This window comes from Muntiacus reevesi, chromosome 5, assembly GCF_963930625.1.
Source record: "Muntiacus reevesi chromosome 5, mMunRee1.1, whole genome shotgun sequence".
In the NCBI taxonomy this organism is placed as follows: Eukaryota; Metazoa; Chordata; class Mammalia; order Artiodactyla; family Cervidae; genus Muntiacus; species Muntiacus reevesi.
Window position 1 is genome coordinate 117,961,966 of NC_089253.1, and position 15,904 is coordinate 117,977,869.

Consider the following 15,904-nt stretch of genomic DNA (forward strand, 5'->3'; position numbering starts at 1 on the left):
CAAGTGTTCATAACTTACATCTTTGCAAGTGCTTTTCCTAAGTGAATTCTCCCAGCTAAAATATGGCAAGTACGCAGGGCTGGAAACAATCTCTAAACTAGTAACTGTTTCACCTCAGGTTATGTAGCTACATCACATAAAATGGAGACGTTTTAGCCAAGGGAAGAGACTATACCTTGCTTATTCGCTATAACTCTAAGAAAGCACCAGAGGTGTCGTGTAGTTCATTTAAAAGATCCTTAATGCATTTATTTTAAACCACAGAATCAAAACACAACAATCTTAAAATGAATTCCTAGAAAACATACATTGTCTCTTTTATTATTTAAATATTGATTTCATTCTTATCTTCACGGGACATTTCTGCATCTAGTTTAAACCATTGTTATTAATGCCATGCCAAATCCTTGTTTTTGAAAAGGCCTAGTAAAACTGGCAGCAATGTGATTTCACTACAAATACAATGACTACAAATTTCAGGGGCTGTCATAAAAACGGATTTGAACAACTAATTATTTTCAGAAACGTTTTCTGCTCATAGTTTTTTTGAGGGATATAAAAGCTTAGCTGCACTGCAAACGTCCTCATATCCCTGTCTGATATTTACTGTGAGTTTGACACCTCTTAACACCCATGTTTTCTGCAAGTTGTTCTTGGCTCTCCATAAACAGAGAGTAAGTACTCCAGGAAAGCTGTAATACACATTCACGATTGGTGGGGCGGGTAGGCATGCTTGGATGAAGTTGTCTATGAGCTCTAAAAGCAAAGACCTTCCATTCAGTTGCTTCAGCATCTAGGTAACAAAGTGGCAGTTAAGAAGTTCAACATCTCCATTGTCTTCAAAGATCAGGCCAAAGATGCTTGACCGTAATTATTGATTGCTGTCAACTAGTCATTTATTTTCACCTGGTTTAAGTTTTTCCTATTTCCCCCCCAGGTTCCTGTCCTTACAATCTTATCCCTAGGACCCCTTCAAGGTGAGCTATAGAATAATAGGATTTTAAGAATCGAAACATAAGATGATGATACTTTTGCCCTTTTAAAGGGCCTTTGCCAGGCTCTCATCTGCAAATCACCCAGTTGAAGAGAGGAAGGACCAGAGGAGGAGGTTAATGATTTGGTTAAAGACATGCACCTAGGTGCCTAGGGGAGTAGCAATTAAAGGCATACTTGGGGAGCTGGGCCGTTTTCTTGAGTGAAGATTTCCCCTCATTTAAATTTTAAAAGTCTGGATTCTGGCCCTAAGAGATTTTCCTTAAAGCAAAGAAAGCAGAGTAATAAGAAAAGGTGTTATTTCCAGGTAGAGAGACAGCAGTGTGGTGTGGAGGGCGGTCTTAGCTTTTCCCATCTCTGAGGATATAACTAGAGAACCCAATTCATAGGTTTAACTTACAATGAAGGGGAGCCTTGTCCATTCAGGAAAATCTAACTTAATATCTCTTGAGTAGATATTACACAGGAGGCCATAATGCTTTTGAAACAACACTAGGAACATTTTTGATATTTGGATGGATGTTTAGGGATTATTTTTTCCTTAAAGAAAATGTATTCCTTTAAGTATGCTGGAACTGTCCTACAGTCAAAAACTTGATTACGAACTATGATGTATTTTAATGCTGCTGGATTCCAAGGCAGGCCTCATCCTTCAGAGAAGTACTAGTGGGTTCTCTGGAAAAACACCAACTCCATCATTTCACAGCTTTGGCCACCATTATCTGGTAACACTGCAGGGGCGGGGGGAGGGTGTGGGGAGGTTAAAAACAAAAGTCCTTTCTTTCATATTTAAATTTCCGTGATGTAGCATGCTCAAAATAAGAACGCTACTTTTGGCAAATTACTTTCCAACTAGCTTGCCCACTCCCTTTAAAAAGATATTTTTGGCAGCACCAGGTGGCACGCAGGGTCTTAGTTCCCCCACCGGGGACTGAACCCTCAGCCCTGCAATGGAAGCACAGAGTCTTAACCACTGGCCCACCAGGGAAGCTCCAAGCTCGCCTCTTTTATCAAATGAAATGTTAGCCTCTAAGAATAACAATAATACAGAATTAAATGGAATGCCTCCACAGCTGTTTTAACTTTATATAGGACAACTGTCGATTGACAATCTGACAATTCAAAAGGAATCAGTTAGGATTCAGTATTTATGACTTCATATTATGCTATTTTCCTCAGAAACTTCACAAAAGCCAAAAAACCTTCAGACCCTTTAAGATAAAACCTTATCCATCACCAACCACATTATTTATTAACACTATGCTCTTAAATCAACAGAAATCTAAACCTACAAACTAGGACCATTCTACAACACCTGTTGGATGGGCCTCTCAAAAAGCACTCTCTAACTCTGAAAACGCCTGTGGGGCCACTGTCCATGACAATTTCTAGCCACTTTGAGTTTGCTTTTTAAAGAAGAACGAGCAACGGAAAAGAGAAACAGCCATCAGTCATTAAAATACGAAAATCTGAATGAATTTTGATCATTTTAATAAATATATATCCAGAAAACCTCACTTTATTACAACACATTCATATACAAGCATCTATCATCTAAGTTTTCAACATCAAATGTTTATCAAATATTGAAAATAAAGGACAAAACATCACTAGACTACTCAGCCATAACACAAGAACGGGTTTTAAAAATTGGTCCTCGTGGACATTGCCCAAATGACGATCCTACTCATACACTGTATGAATGAGACCTATATTTAATATTAATAGCAATAATAAAAAAAGCTTTATCTTGGAGAAACTGGGAGGACTTACTTATTTCCTCCATTTGGAATTTGGTTCCTGTGAAGTATTGTGTAAGGAGGCCCAAGTCAGTCAGTAACCTTGGAAATGGGAATAGAGTTCAGCAGGAGGAATTGGCTGGCGTGGAAGGAAGCATGGTCAGAGGGGCCCCTCTGAACACTCTTGCCAATGTACACATGAAAAAAACGACTGAGAAAAATGTTGGCCAAATACATAGGAGCTTTTGCCGACTGAGTCCCATTTCTCCAAAATAACTTTCCCCAAACGAAAATCTTTACATTCTTTAAGATAAAACCTTATTGATCACCACATCATGTATTAACATTGTGCTTCGTAATCAACAGCAAAAGTCATATATAAAAAACCACATGCTTTTATAATCTAAACGAGTGAAATGATGCAAAACAGATTAAAGTATGATGCATGCTACTGGTTCATGAACTTCATTGGACAAGAAAACAAAACAAAACAACCCAAAACCCAGAAAACCCAAACCCCAGCAACAGACTGTTGCCATAGAAAAGCTTGAGCAGCTAGTGCTGGTCCCTAACAGCTCTCTCTATTGTTTCCTCCATCCCCTTCTAAAAATGCCAAATCCAAAAGCAATTGGGCATCAAAAAATAAAGGAAGAATAGAGATGTTGAATCAAAAGTTGAACGCAATAGTTCGACATTAAAGATTTCCAAACAATATTGATCCACCCTGTTTGTATTTTTTTTTTTCCTGTTTGTTAAATCCCTGCTGTACTCTGATTTATCCTTAATTTTCACATTGGCAAAAATTAAGATAAAGTAAGGCACCAAAAATCGCCCTGTATAACACCTTTCTAAAAGCCTCGTCACCCATCGCAGGCAAGCCAGGAACTGGCAGGGATCACCCTCTACTTGTATCGTTGATTGTTGCCCCTAGTCAGCTGTTTCATTACCTCCTATCCTATTTCATCTGTCACACAAGACGGTTGAATCCAAATATTTAACAGCACCAGGAAGCCATTTCTCCTAGCTCCCTGTCCTCAGTCTTTTATTCAGAAAAAAAATACTGTATCATAGAGAAGCAGCAGACCTCCTTTGCTGGTTATATCGATTTGCTTACCAAATAACTACCTAATTAACTGGCAAACAGGTGGAAGGTTCATCGCTAGTGACAGGCTCCTTGCAGGTCGTGGAAATAGCACAAGGGCATGCTGTCCCCCAGTCTAATCTGCTGATCTTCTCGGTAAGAAAACTAAGATATATGTTTAAGTGTTAAGTCAACTGTCTTCTTGGTAACGTCACCACATTTATGAGTAGCTCACCGATGCCTACAATACAGATGTTTTATGCAATCTGCTCTCCAGGCATTTAAACGACATGGCATGTTCATGGCATAATTGTATCAGTTGTACAAAACTATAAAATCCATTCAAAATAAAATTTATGAGAGCTAACTGATCATGCTGTGCATGCTTCAAAGTTTGCGTGAGAAGATGGCTCATATTTTACTTCCTTTGCTGCAGCACAGCTTGTTACTCGGTGAAGGCTCCTTTTTCCTCAAGGACTTTTTCCAAGACTCACTTACACTGCTTTTTTCATCATATCCAGTCTCAAAATAATCATAAAATTGGCCTTTGCCCTCAAAAGCAAGGTCATTGCCCACAGGTCCATGGCTCAGGGGGCCACCATCCCTGTTGGTGTCATCATTTACTTTCTCATCATTTAATTTGGCCTTTTCCTGAACACCAAGTGACCGGACGTTAGTAACAAAGATTTCACTGGCAGGGATCTGGCCATCACCCTTGTAAACAGGCGCGCTGCCTATATCAAAATCCACCTGGTGAGAACAGCTCGGTAAAGGCAGAGGGGGAGAGGAAGAGGAAGACGAGGAGGGGGAGGAAGAGGAGGCAGAGGTGGAGGCACTTCCGACATTAGCGTTGACCGAGAGGGGTAAATTTAGGTAGTGACCACCACACTCCTGGTACAAGCAGCAGGCGTGAAACTTTTCACACTCCTCTTTGGCCATCCGAGGTCGTTTCCGGTAAGGACAGTCTTGAGCCATAAACCACTCCTGGGCAGAGGCGCCATTGAAAGAGCAGGCAGGGAAGCACCAGTTATTCTGCATGATAATTTCTCCATGGATCCTTTTCATCAGATTGTTTATAAGGACAGATCTTCGGAGGTACACTTCAGGATCATCGATAAACTTTAGCTTTTCTAAGGACATATAAAGGATGTGGGCTCGCTCCTCAAAGATTGAGATGGTCTAAAAATCAAAAAGGGAAGAGAAAGCTTAGGAAGTGGCCTTTATTAAAATATCATCCCAGTACATTTCTCTCTTGGCAGTTTCTGGGCCTGGGGATGCTGTGGTCTGGTTTCCCTTGGGTTCATTTAGAGATGCTCTCCTGGGGGCTGCTAACATCTTCCCTTCCCAGCAGACTGGCTGGTGATGTTGAACACTGGGGAATCCAGCCACAATGCAGACCTCAGCAGGGACAGGTCAGGATGTCTGCTCTTTTATGGTGCAGTGAGGGGGATGGTGAAATGCACAAAATTAACCTATGCTGTTAGAAGTGAGGAGGGGGTTCTTTGGAGAGCTGAGAAAGGTTGACTAGAGAAGGACAGGGGCACGCTCTAAGTTGCTGGTTACGTTGTTTCTTTATCTGGATGCCAGTTACACCGCTATTTCACACTTTGTGAAATTCATCAAGCTGGACCCTTCTGACACTTGGGCCTTAACGTGCATGCTAAGTCGCTTCAGACCTGTCTGACTCTGTGCGTCCCTATGGACTCTTTGCAACCCTCTGGACCATAGCCCGCCAGGCTCCTCTGTCCATGGGATTCTCCGGGCCAGAATACCGGAGTGGGTTGCCATGCCTTCCTCCAGGGGATCTTCCTGACCCAGGGATCGAACCTGCGTCTCTTATGTCTCCTGCATGGGCAAGTGGGTTCTTTACCGGTAGCGCCACCTGGGAAACTCTGGGCCTTTATGTGTGTGTATACAAATATACATGCACACACACATACTCATCTATTCTATGTCAATAAATGCTTTTTAGAAGATGCGAAGTTGCAGGTGGTCATAAGTAGATTTCAAGCCCTGGGTGAGACATCAAGGAGCACGAGTTCATGCTGCCTGTGCTGTTTTTCTGGGTTTCATTCTTGCAATTATCTTTGCCTGATAGAGGGACAAAAATAAAGAGGCTCGAACCCTAAAGGGAGCTGCTGGTTGCAGGGCCAAAGTAGGCTTTTTCTGGAATTGGGCAGGAGAAGAGGTGCAGAGAGGAAATCAGAGGACTCACTCCCAGGCTGTGCGATGCCATTACTGTGTGATGGTTGGCACAGACGGGCAGCAGTCTGGAAAACTGCTACAGCCACAACTCAGAAACCAAAATGGACATCAAATGCTTCTGTCCTGGGGCCCAGCTCTTCCGGGTCATTAAAAAAAAAAAAAAAGCTAACCTCAGGAGCTGTGAATTAAACCAGCCCAAGGTGACCAAAGGCAGGAACTACACATACATGGAAAAGCCCAGCACCTGCCAATGCATGCTGAGGTCCTCTGATGAGCAGGGTCAGAGCAACATCTAAAGGCTGGGTTGGCGGGCGGAGGAGATGGAGTGAGAAGAGAGGAAGATGAATTAGAAAAAGAATTAAACATCCTCTCTGCATTGCAAACACCTACAGCCTGGGCTATCCTCTCCTCGATTAAGTTAGCAGATAGTTTTTGAAAGAAGGTAACCATAGGAAAAGGAACTGGTATTTCAAAAGCTTAGACAGCCAATTTTAGACTTCTGGGTGCTTTCCCGATCCTGTCATTTCCTTCTTATTCACACACAAAAAAGTTAGCTTTGGTTTTTCTCTTGGGAATGAATTATATATTTTCACAAACAAAACATATGTCATGAATGCACCATGGAAGGACACTTCTACTTTCATGTACACATTCAAAGGCTAGGGAGTCCACCTCTGAGAGGCCAGGAAAAACCCTGGGTGACCACCCCTGTGTGGGCACACCGGAGGCATTGGCCCCGGGAGCCTGAGCTCAGAGACAGGGAGATCTGGAAAGAACAAGTGCGTGTGAAAGCATCGGTCACCATGAACCCTTAACGCAATTTGAGAAAAATGAAATCATTAGTAAAAAAAAAAAAAAAAGGCATTCCTTGGATTATATAATTCTGTTATTTCTGGACAGAGGAGTTCTTGCTGGCTCTTTCTTCAAATACTTGTGAAAAATAACACAGGACCCCAAAAAGTGACAACGATTAATATGGCCCTGCTGAGAAGCGGCTCATTTTCATTGCTTGGGTGGAACAGTTTAATTTCTGGAAATGGATCAAGCAACTGTTACTAAGTATCTTAAACTCTTAATAAAAATAATGACTATTAAAAAAACATACTTTATGGCTACAGCTGCTGAGTGGTGGGTGAAAATCCTCTTCTTCCACATACTTCCTCTTAAAGTATGTGATCTTGGATGTTGTTATAGGATTTGAAATTCCCCTGTAATGTGATCCTGTGGTAATAAATCAGATATGACAAATGACATGCGGCTTGCCAGAGGTTCTCCAAACAAAATGCTTTTCTTTCCTTGCCTTCTAGAAGATAACTTGGCTACGTATTTGTCTGTACATGTGGTGATTAAAAATAAACATTAGCCTTAATAGTTGCTATCATGAGGAATCCTGTGACCCAGGTCAGGCAAGGATTTCTAGACAATTATAGAGGAAAATGACATATTTTAGCATTTACAAAATATTCAGAATCGTAGCTCTATGCACAGGCAAACAGCAAAATTAAAAAAGGGAAGTAATGTAATATCTGAAATAATATTAGTATTTATTCAAATTATTTACTTAAATTCATGATAACACCATTTTTCAAACAAATGTATCTTTAACTGTAAGCACTAATAACTGAGCAACTTTTAAATATTCCTGGCTCTCAGTAAGTAAACAAACGACTATCTACACACTGGAGTTATAATATTCCTTCTTTCAAAATGTGAGATTCAAATTTTTTTCATTTAAAATTAAACTTCAGGGTAACAAAAGTTCTCTTTGCTCTCAAAAATCCAACATATCAACCATGAATAAAAATAGGGTCTGATTTTCAAAGACCAAGCTTTTACTCCTTTTTAGCAAATCAGACATCACCAAGCACTTGTTTTCATTTTAGGTTTTTGACTTTTTTTCCAATCTAGTAGCACACAAAAATCCAAAGGAACTCACCTTGGAGCATAGGAATAATCAATCAGGGAGAACATATTTTTTTCTGGGCTTACAAATTTTTTTACCTATAATACCAAAGCCAATTGTGTGCTTAATAAAAAGAAGAGTCACATAGCTGCTGGCCCAAAGGGCACATTCCTTTATGTCTCATGGGATAAAGATTTCATTGTCAAGCCCACCCAGGGCTTGTATAGCACTGAGACCCGTACAGTTCTAGAGGGCAGAAAATCGAAACTCAGACTGAAGAGTTTCAAGATCTGCTTTGGGTCTCTTAAAAATACAAATGCCTGACTTTTACCTGAAGCAGCAGCACAGGGAAACTCAGGTCTGCATGTAATTAACATCACTTCTAGTCCTTTCCTTGGGGCCTTCGAGCCCCTGGAGCACTCTCAGCTCAGAAGGGCACCCCAGACACCACCCTCATCTACCAGTCTGGCCACAGAGGGCAGCAGAGAAAGGTCAAAGGCCGTACCTGCCAGTGGGGGACCGGCTGCCCGGTCTCCCTGCAGGGGAGCCTGGGCTGGCCCCGGGGGGCTCAGGCCTCCGTAGCTGTCAGCCTCCCATAGTGTCTGGTACCCAGCAATTTCAGCAGCTCCTTCCGAGACAATGGGCTCGCAGAATCTATTCATGGACAGAACCAGAGTCATCTCTGACAGCCTCAGATCTGAAAAAAGAAAAAAAAAAAGAAAAGAGCCCTAATCAAGAGCAAGCCAGGGCATGGCCTTGGCATCTCCCTTCCTTTGCTTTGGGAAACTTTTACTTCTTGCTCCTCCTCTTTACCCTGAAACATTTTATTATTTCTTTCAAAGAAAAATCTCAGTAAACTCTTGAAGCTATTAGCTCAGCCTCTGTGTTCAGCAATCTGCATTTCATGGGCGGATCTTTAAAACCCCATTTCTTATTGTTCTCAGATTCCCCTCGGCCCTCTTCCAGACAGCTGCTTTGCCTTCTAAACACATTTTCCTCCTGACCTTCCCGCAGAAAATGTACCGCTAAGAGGCAAGGCCAAAACCCTTGCCGCTTCCTTTCTATTAATAAGGCAAAATCAATTTTCTAGTCAAGTCCCCCGAGAGTCTCCTTTGATGAAATCCACTAATCAATCAAAAGAAAAGGCTGGGGTTGCAGGCATCTTCACCGGAATCCCATCTGATGCTCTCAGGTTTGGTCTGTTCCACACGCCGTGGCCCCCTCTTCCTTGGTTTCCGCAGGCCAGTTCCCCTACAACATGTTGGGGCTCCCTCCACTTTCTTCTCCCAAAGCGAAGCAGACAGAGACACACTTGGTAGTTGTTTCCACCAGCCCTGATCGGCCTGAACTGGATCTGCCTCCAGTCAAAACACTGAGAGATGAAGACAGAAAATTGGCTCCAGTTTCCAGCCGTGAGTTGCAGTCCCACAGGAGCCAAGCACAACATCCACGGAGCAGGCGGAATATTAAACAGGAGCCAGGGCTCCGGGGCCAGGGGCAGCCGACAACTCTGCACCGCGAAGCTCAACGCAAGGCAGAAACTTTCCAGGAGGCAGCACGCCACTGCCCTCCGGTGCGGTTCACGCCCTTCCCCGGGGCCTGCGGGGAGACGGGGAGGCCTCTCTGCTCTTAGGGTGCGCCCTGGGCTGCTCTGCACCTGCGGTGCTAGGGCTGTTCCCCTGGGGGTTCAGTGTCTTTACCTGGTCTGAAGTAGGGCTTGAGGTGGCGTCCAGAGTGAGTGCAAGGGGGAAGAAGCCCCAACACCTCGGGGCCAGAGATCGGGGTGACAGTCGAGCAGCCTCAGTGCCTTATTAACCGCCCGATTCCTTTGAGACCCAAACATCCACTATCTCACTTTGCCGTTTAAAGACCTGTCACAAAGAGTGATGTCGAGGTCTGCTCCCTTGAAGACTGATTTGTGTTTGAAAGACGCTAAGGGTCTAGTTCTTGCTTTCTTCTCCAAATTACACAGTTTGTAATGTTTCGGGGGGTAAGGGTAATCTACTATTGTCTTGTAGGAGACTATTATTACCTACATGTTAAAACAAGGGTCCACTTCCAGGTAAAGGAGGAAGGGCATCAGGCGAAGGGGAAATAGCTTGAGTGGAAATGTCCTGGCTATCCAGGAAGCTCTTGGCAGCAGTGACTCCATCCATCACCCAGGTTTCTCTCTGAGACCCGAAATTCTTTCCCAACCCCACTGAAGGAAGCCCGGCCTTCTGACATACAGGGGAGATGTCCAGGTCAGGGTCGGCGATGAGGACCCAGCTGATCTGGCTGCCAAACCACCACCACTGTTGTTCAGTCGCCCAGCCAGGTCCGACTTTTTGCGACCCATGGACTGCAGCAAGCCAGGCCTCCCTGTCTGAACCACCTAACCCTTTTCTTTTAAAAGTGGCAGCAAGGACTTGTTGGAAAACCTTATTTCAAGAAAAAAAAAAAAAAGTTCTGTAAAAAGAAATGATCAAACATGCCATTTATTCTGTTCTTTGAGTCATCAATCAAGAAATTTAGACCACTGATTTCACAAACTAAGCCATTCTATCACCCAATAGAATGGATGCTCAAACTCAGCATCCAAACAAGGTATCAAGCCTCATGATGATCTGTTCCCTGGAAGACTCTCATGAAATGGTCCCATTTCTTATCCTATTCTAAGAGACAATTATTATCAGGAAGTGCTACGGCCAGGAGCACAAGAATGATAGAGCTTTTTCTGAGTCCATAACCATGTCTCATTGACTGCAACTGTTATTTTCTCACTTGAAATTTACACTCACTTTTCTGTTGGATTCTGGGAATAAGATCCACATTTTTTTTCCATAAATAAAATTTGTAGAAATTTTATTACATACAAACTAAAGCAGGTTGACATATCCATACCCTGTAAGACAAGAGAAACATTTGCAGGCCCCTAGCAGCAATTACCTTTGTTTAATGGGACGTTATATGGGCCCTGTGCCGTTTTATGTTAGTAGGAGTTTGTTTATATTTTAATGACTTATCCTTGTATAGTTTTTTGGTTAAGGATTTCAGTGTTTCTTTTTGTTAGTATTGTTTCCGGCACATGAAATTCTACTCTTATGCATTTGAGCTTGAATCATGGCATAATAGTTTTTATCTTGGCTGTTTCTTCCTTTTATGCTATCTAAGTTTTTTTTTTTTTTTGAATGGGAAACTTTTACACACAAAATCCTCTCCAACTGAGTTCCACAAGTACTTTATATAAGTCTGAATAAAATATAAATAAGTTGGAATTATTTGGGAGCAGGGAGGAGATTTTACAGTTGAGTCTTCCTAGTCTACTTGGAACTCACTGGGATGTTAGCAGATTAAGGAGACAAGTTCAATGTTTATGAAGAATTGGAGAATGGGGCACTAAGCCATGATATTGCATGATCGTTTTATTTGTGTTTTGTGTACACATCCAAACTGTCATTTTTTCCCTCAGTACAATGAGATTTACACTGTAATTCTGCTACTGAGTTCAGAAGCTGAAATTCACAAATTTATGAGCTATGAATACTAGATACAGTCACAGAGATGCACATTTATGATAGATTTTGCTTTTCTAACATCAGAGGTGAGTGGATGCAAAAGAAAGGTATTAAAGTGTGTTTTGTCTATAAGAGGGTTTAAAAAACAAAAACTAGAAAGTCCTTAATCTTTTCTCCTCAGGCTCCTGCATGTCTGTTTTGTCAGCCAAGGGAAGGTAGCAGAATGACACCTCAAGCATTCCCCAAAGGCCAAAGACTAAAGTGTCAAGTTTTGCCAGCAAATGTTCACAGTAAAGTTACCAGGCGGTTTTACACACTATGGTTCTTCCAGGTGAGCTGGGCTGCTTCTCTTCTTGGAGCCATTATGATGCTAATAGGAGTGGCTGGCACAGGGAGCAGGGTAGCTGCAGACTCAGTGATGCCTGCCATCCAACAGGGGACCTGTCATTCTCTGCCCACCCCATCCCTCTCATCCATCATTGGAAAACATTAGAGCAGTTCAGAGGTCTAACTCCAATATTGAAAAGCACAGAAATAAAGAGCTCGTATTTTCAATATATCTTTGAAGTTGTCAGTCTTAGATATCCTGCCCAGGTGGAATCAAGCCCTTGATCTGACATTGTCCCTAACAAGCTATCAACAGCTTGCGTTGGTGGTGGCAGGGTCTGGGTGAGTGGAATAAAATCTTTCAACCCTTCCAAATAGGCAGATGTCGCTTTTCTACCAGTCCCTGCAGTACACCTGTCTGCCCTGGGAGATACATTTCTCAGCTGCAGCTCTGAAGGGCCAAGAGATTTAGGTCGGATCCTGGGGTTGGGAATGGGGGTGCCAAACCAGAGGGGGATGAGGGTGGGGGTCCAAGCCCAGCCCGGGGCGCCAAGCCTCCCCATCCCACGCCCAAGACTGGGGGTCTGAGGTTTGGAGACCCACCCCCTGCAGGCGGGCAGCAGCCGACGCCCGAGTTCCCACAGTGACACACCCCGGGGGTCGGGGGCCCTAGCCCAAGCCCCTCTGGGGGGAAAGCCGGCAGAGCTCCGCCGGCCGTCGGCCGCGGGAGAAAGTAAACACCACCCCAAGTGTCTGGGAACAAAGGCAAGTTGTCTTTCCACGGTGCTGGAGCCGTGCGCCTCTCCTGAAGAATAAGACCTATGATTACTCTTTCTTTTCTTCTTCTTTTTTTTTTTAAACCAAGTTTCCTTCTAAGGGAAATAAACACCAAAGGTAGGATTCCAAGGAAATGACTCACGGCGGTTGGCAGGGCTCTGGCGAGGCTGGCCCCGGCCCGCGCTCCAGCCCGCAGCAGATGCCTGCCCGGCCCTCCCTTCCCTCGCCGGCCAAACCCGCCCGGAGCCCCGGGGCTGCGGGAGCGCCCTCCGCCTCCGCGGGGCCCGAGCGGCCAGGAGTCGGCCGGCGCCTCCCGCCCGGCCCGCACCACCCTCGGCCCGCGCGGCCGCCTCTCCTCCCCCCTCCACCCGCCGCCTCTGCGGTCCCGGCCGGGCACACTCCGGAAAGTTGCTAGGGCCGCGGAGGCGGGAGGGGAGGAAGGGAGGAGAGAGGCGGAGGCGTGGACCAGGCGGGCAGCAACCGGGCCCGCCAGGGAGGTGAGCTGAGGACAGAGGAGCCGCCGCCGCCGCCGCCCGCAGCGCGGCCCGGCTGCCGGGGAGGGTGCGGGGGCGGAGGTGGGGGGGGGGGTGAAGGACAGAAGGTGTCAGCTCTTGCAGCTCTTCCTTTTTCTTGCAAACGCGCGCTCTTGACATCCACCGTCCTTCCCTCCCCACCTGCCAACCGCCGCGGCGTTATCCAGACCTTGGGGGTGGGGGGCGGCATGCCTCCTACTGACTCTGCACTCGGGGACAGGCGACTAAGCGGCTGCTGAGGACCCCGGGGTGTCACCGGAGCCGCGGTCCCCACCGGCCCCTAGAGTCGGCTCGGTGAGCGCGCGGGCGGCGGCCGCTCCCGCCCGGGTACAGGCTCCGCGGCACATGCCAGCCCAGCGGAGAAAAGCCCGCGCCGCCTCCGCGCGCAGCGGCTCCCCGGCTTCTCCCCGCCTTCCACCCCTCCACCCCCGCCACCGGCCGCCCGGGTCCCGCTCCGGCCGGTGCGCGCCCACTCGGCGGGGGGCGCCGGTCCACGACTGCAGACGCCCGAGGGCACCGGACGTCGCCCTCCAACCCGGCCGGGCGGCCGGGCCTCTCCGCCCCCAGCCGCCGCCCGCGCCCAGCCCGGCTCTTACCGCGGGGTCAGCCGGGAGGCGGCGGCGGCCGCGGCGCTCGAGCTGCTGCTGGCCCGCTCCGGGCTCGGCGCCAGCCCGGCCGCCGGTGCACACTCCGCGCGCTCGGGGCCCGGCCCGGCCCGGCCCGGCCCTTGGAGGCGCGGGTGCTGGTGCTGGTGGCGGCCGCGGGTGCGCGGCGGGCGAGGGTCCCGGCAGGTCCCGCCGCCGCGACTGGGGCGCCGCGCCGCCGTCGCTGCAGACGGTTATGGTAATGAGCGGCTCTGTCTAGCGAGGAGCGTGTGAAACCCGTCAATCCTGTTTGCCATTTCCCCGTGGATTTCCGAGGAGAGGTTCTGCACGATGCCCCCAGGGTGAGCGAGGCAACATGACAAGCGCGCCCGCTCGCCTCCCTCCTTCCCTCCCTCCCGCCGCCGCCGCCGCCGCCGCCGCTCCTTCGGCAGCACATGGGGCGCCCTCCCCTCGCCCCCACCCCAGCCCGCCCCCTGCCTCCTTCCCTCCTTCCCGCCCTCCCATCCCTCCTCTCCCCTCCCCTCCCGGTGCCCGGGGACACGCGGGCCCAGCTCCAGCCCGCAGCCCCGACCCCACGCGCTCCCGGGCTCCGGTCCCTTCGCCCTGGGGGGCTCGGCTGCAGCCGAAGAATATATTCACCCTGCAACCTTCTGAGATGTCTTCTCTCTTTTTAAAAAATTTGGTTTACTTTTGTTGTTGTTGTGTATGCGTGTGATTTTAAAAAAAAGATTCTGCGCCTTTCCCACCCTTTGCAGAAGACTTTCTTCTCCTTTGCCACAGCAAACGGAGATGAGAAACAGCTGTGTTTGCAGGACCGGAGCAGTTCTTCTCCCCTCGCCGCCCGCCCCCGCCCTTCCCCGCCGGAGCTGTGTGTGTGTAGTGTATCAGAAAAGCAACCTTGGTCCGACTGCAACTGGAATTGGCAACTCTTTCTGGGTGGGGGAGCCTTCAGGGAAAACCTCCAGGAAAAAAAAGAAAAAAGTAATAAAGGAGGCTGGCCTTGGTCAAGAGAAAGTAATATAAGCCTCGGAATCACATTATTTTGCAAATAGTAATTTCCCTCTATATTGGGCTCCACTGGAGTTTGGTTTTTTTTTTGAAACATTAATTCATAACTTCTGTCTAGAGACCCCTCCATAGCCGAGATGGGTCATTTCAGGTGCAATGAACGCAGAGGCTTGGAAGGCAGAGATCTAATAAAATGGGGGGAAGGCACCTGCGCAAAAGTGTTACAAAGACTATAATGTTTGTTTACTGCTACTATGCCAGATGTGCTAAATATAACACTTCTTTAAAACAGTGATCCTCCGACTGTGAAAAACCAAACCTCTTGCTGCCTGGCTCCCTAGGAATCAAGAAGAGGCACAGACTGAAAATCAGAGAGGAAAGGAACAAGATCAAGGATGAGGATTAGCATCTGCAAATTGAACCCTATCTAATTTGCATGTTTATTTCTTAGAATTGTAATTAAATTTGTGTAATAAATGTTTTCCATTTCATTCCTATGCTTAAAATTTGGGTGACTGACATGCAGTTAAATGAATTTTTTTTCTTAAAGCAAATGTAGTTTATTCAATAAAGCAGCAAACAAATATTAAACATAATTAGAACTAATCTGCTTTGAAGGTATTTTTGTTGAACTTTGTACATTAAAGACTCTCAGAGGTTTTAAGGGTATTAGGAAGCTGAGAGAAGGCAATTATGCTGAAAACAGACTAACTCAACAAACTTCCAGGAGTACTATTTCATTTTTTTCCAAAAGATGTTTCAGAGTTGCAAGCCTAAAACTGGGAATTCGGCACCCATCTTGGCTTTATCCTGAACCAGATTAAATTGCATTGGGTGATGCATGTATAGGCCATTATGATGATGATTTAAGAATTGCAAACAATCTATGGGTTAGAATGTAATTTTCATTTCAGTGGGGATGGAGGGTAAGGAAAGACACAGGGCATTTAAAGCAGTCCAAGTACTTGAAAATCTAAATCAGTGTCTAACTCAAAGAACTAAATGTGAGGGCTTGGAGGCATGGCTTATTATTGTTTTTATCTCGCTATATTAAAGTTTTATAGCATTTAAAGGACTATGGGGAAATCCCCACATACCCTTAGCTGCGTCAAAATGCATACAACCAAAAGGAGCAAACTAAGCATAAAATTGAGAAATAACACGAGACCTAAGAATCAGCATGGGTTGCTCTGGCATCTTTGGAGCCTTGGCTCTGAGAAATGAGTCTTCTGGGAA

At 46.2% G+C, this 15,904-nt stretch overlaps 1 protein-coding gene across 3 annotated transcripts; it reads right to left on the reverse strand.

The window, feature by feature from the left end:
* Positions 1 to 2,392: 2,392 nt before the first annotated feature.
* Positions 2,393 to 13,773, reverse strand: SERTAD4 (SERTA domain containing 4). 3 transcript variants are annotated; one of them, XM_065936276.1, is made up of 5 exons: positions 13,652 to 13,773; positions 8,427 to 8,618; positions 7,124 to 7,239; positions 6,246 to 6,317; positions 2,393 to 4,992 (listed from the first exon to the last, which is right to left on the reverse strand). In XM_065936276.1, exons 2-5 carry the CDS (start codon positions 8,599 to 8,601, stop codon positions 4,225 to 4,227), a joined length of 1,131 nt encoding a protein of 376 aa, XP_065792348.1. In that variant the 5' UTR covers positions 8,602 to 8,618; positions 13,652 to 13,773; the 3' UTR covers positions 2,393 to 4,224. The 3 variants fall into 3 exon arrangements, with proteins under 3 accessions (XP_065792348.1, XP_065792349.1, XP_065792350.1); XM_065936277.1 differs by lacking the exon at positions 13,652 to 13,773 and adding an exon at positions 9,090 to 9,226; XM_065936278.1 differs by lacking the exon at positions 6,246 to 6,317.
* Positions 13,774 to 15,904: the final 2,131 nt, after the last annotated feature.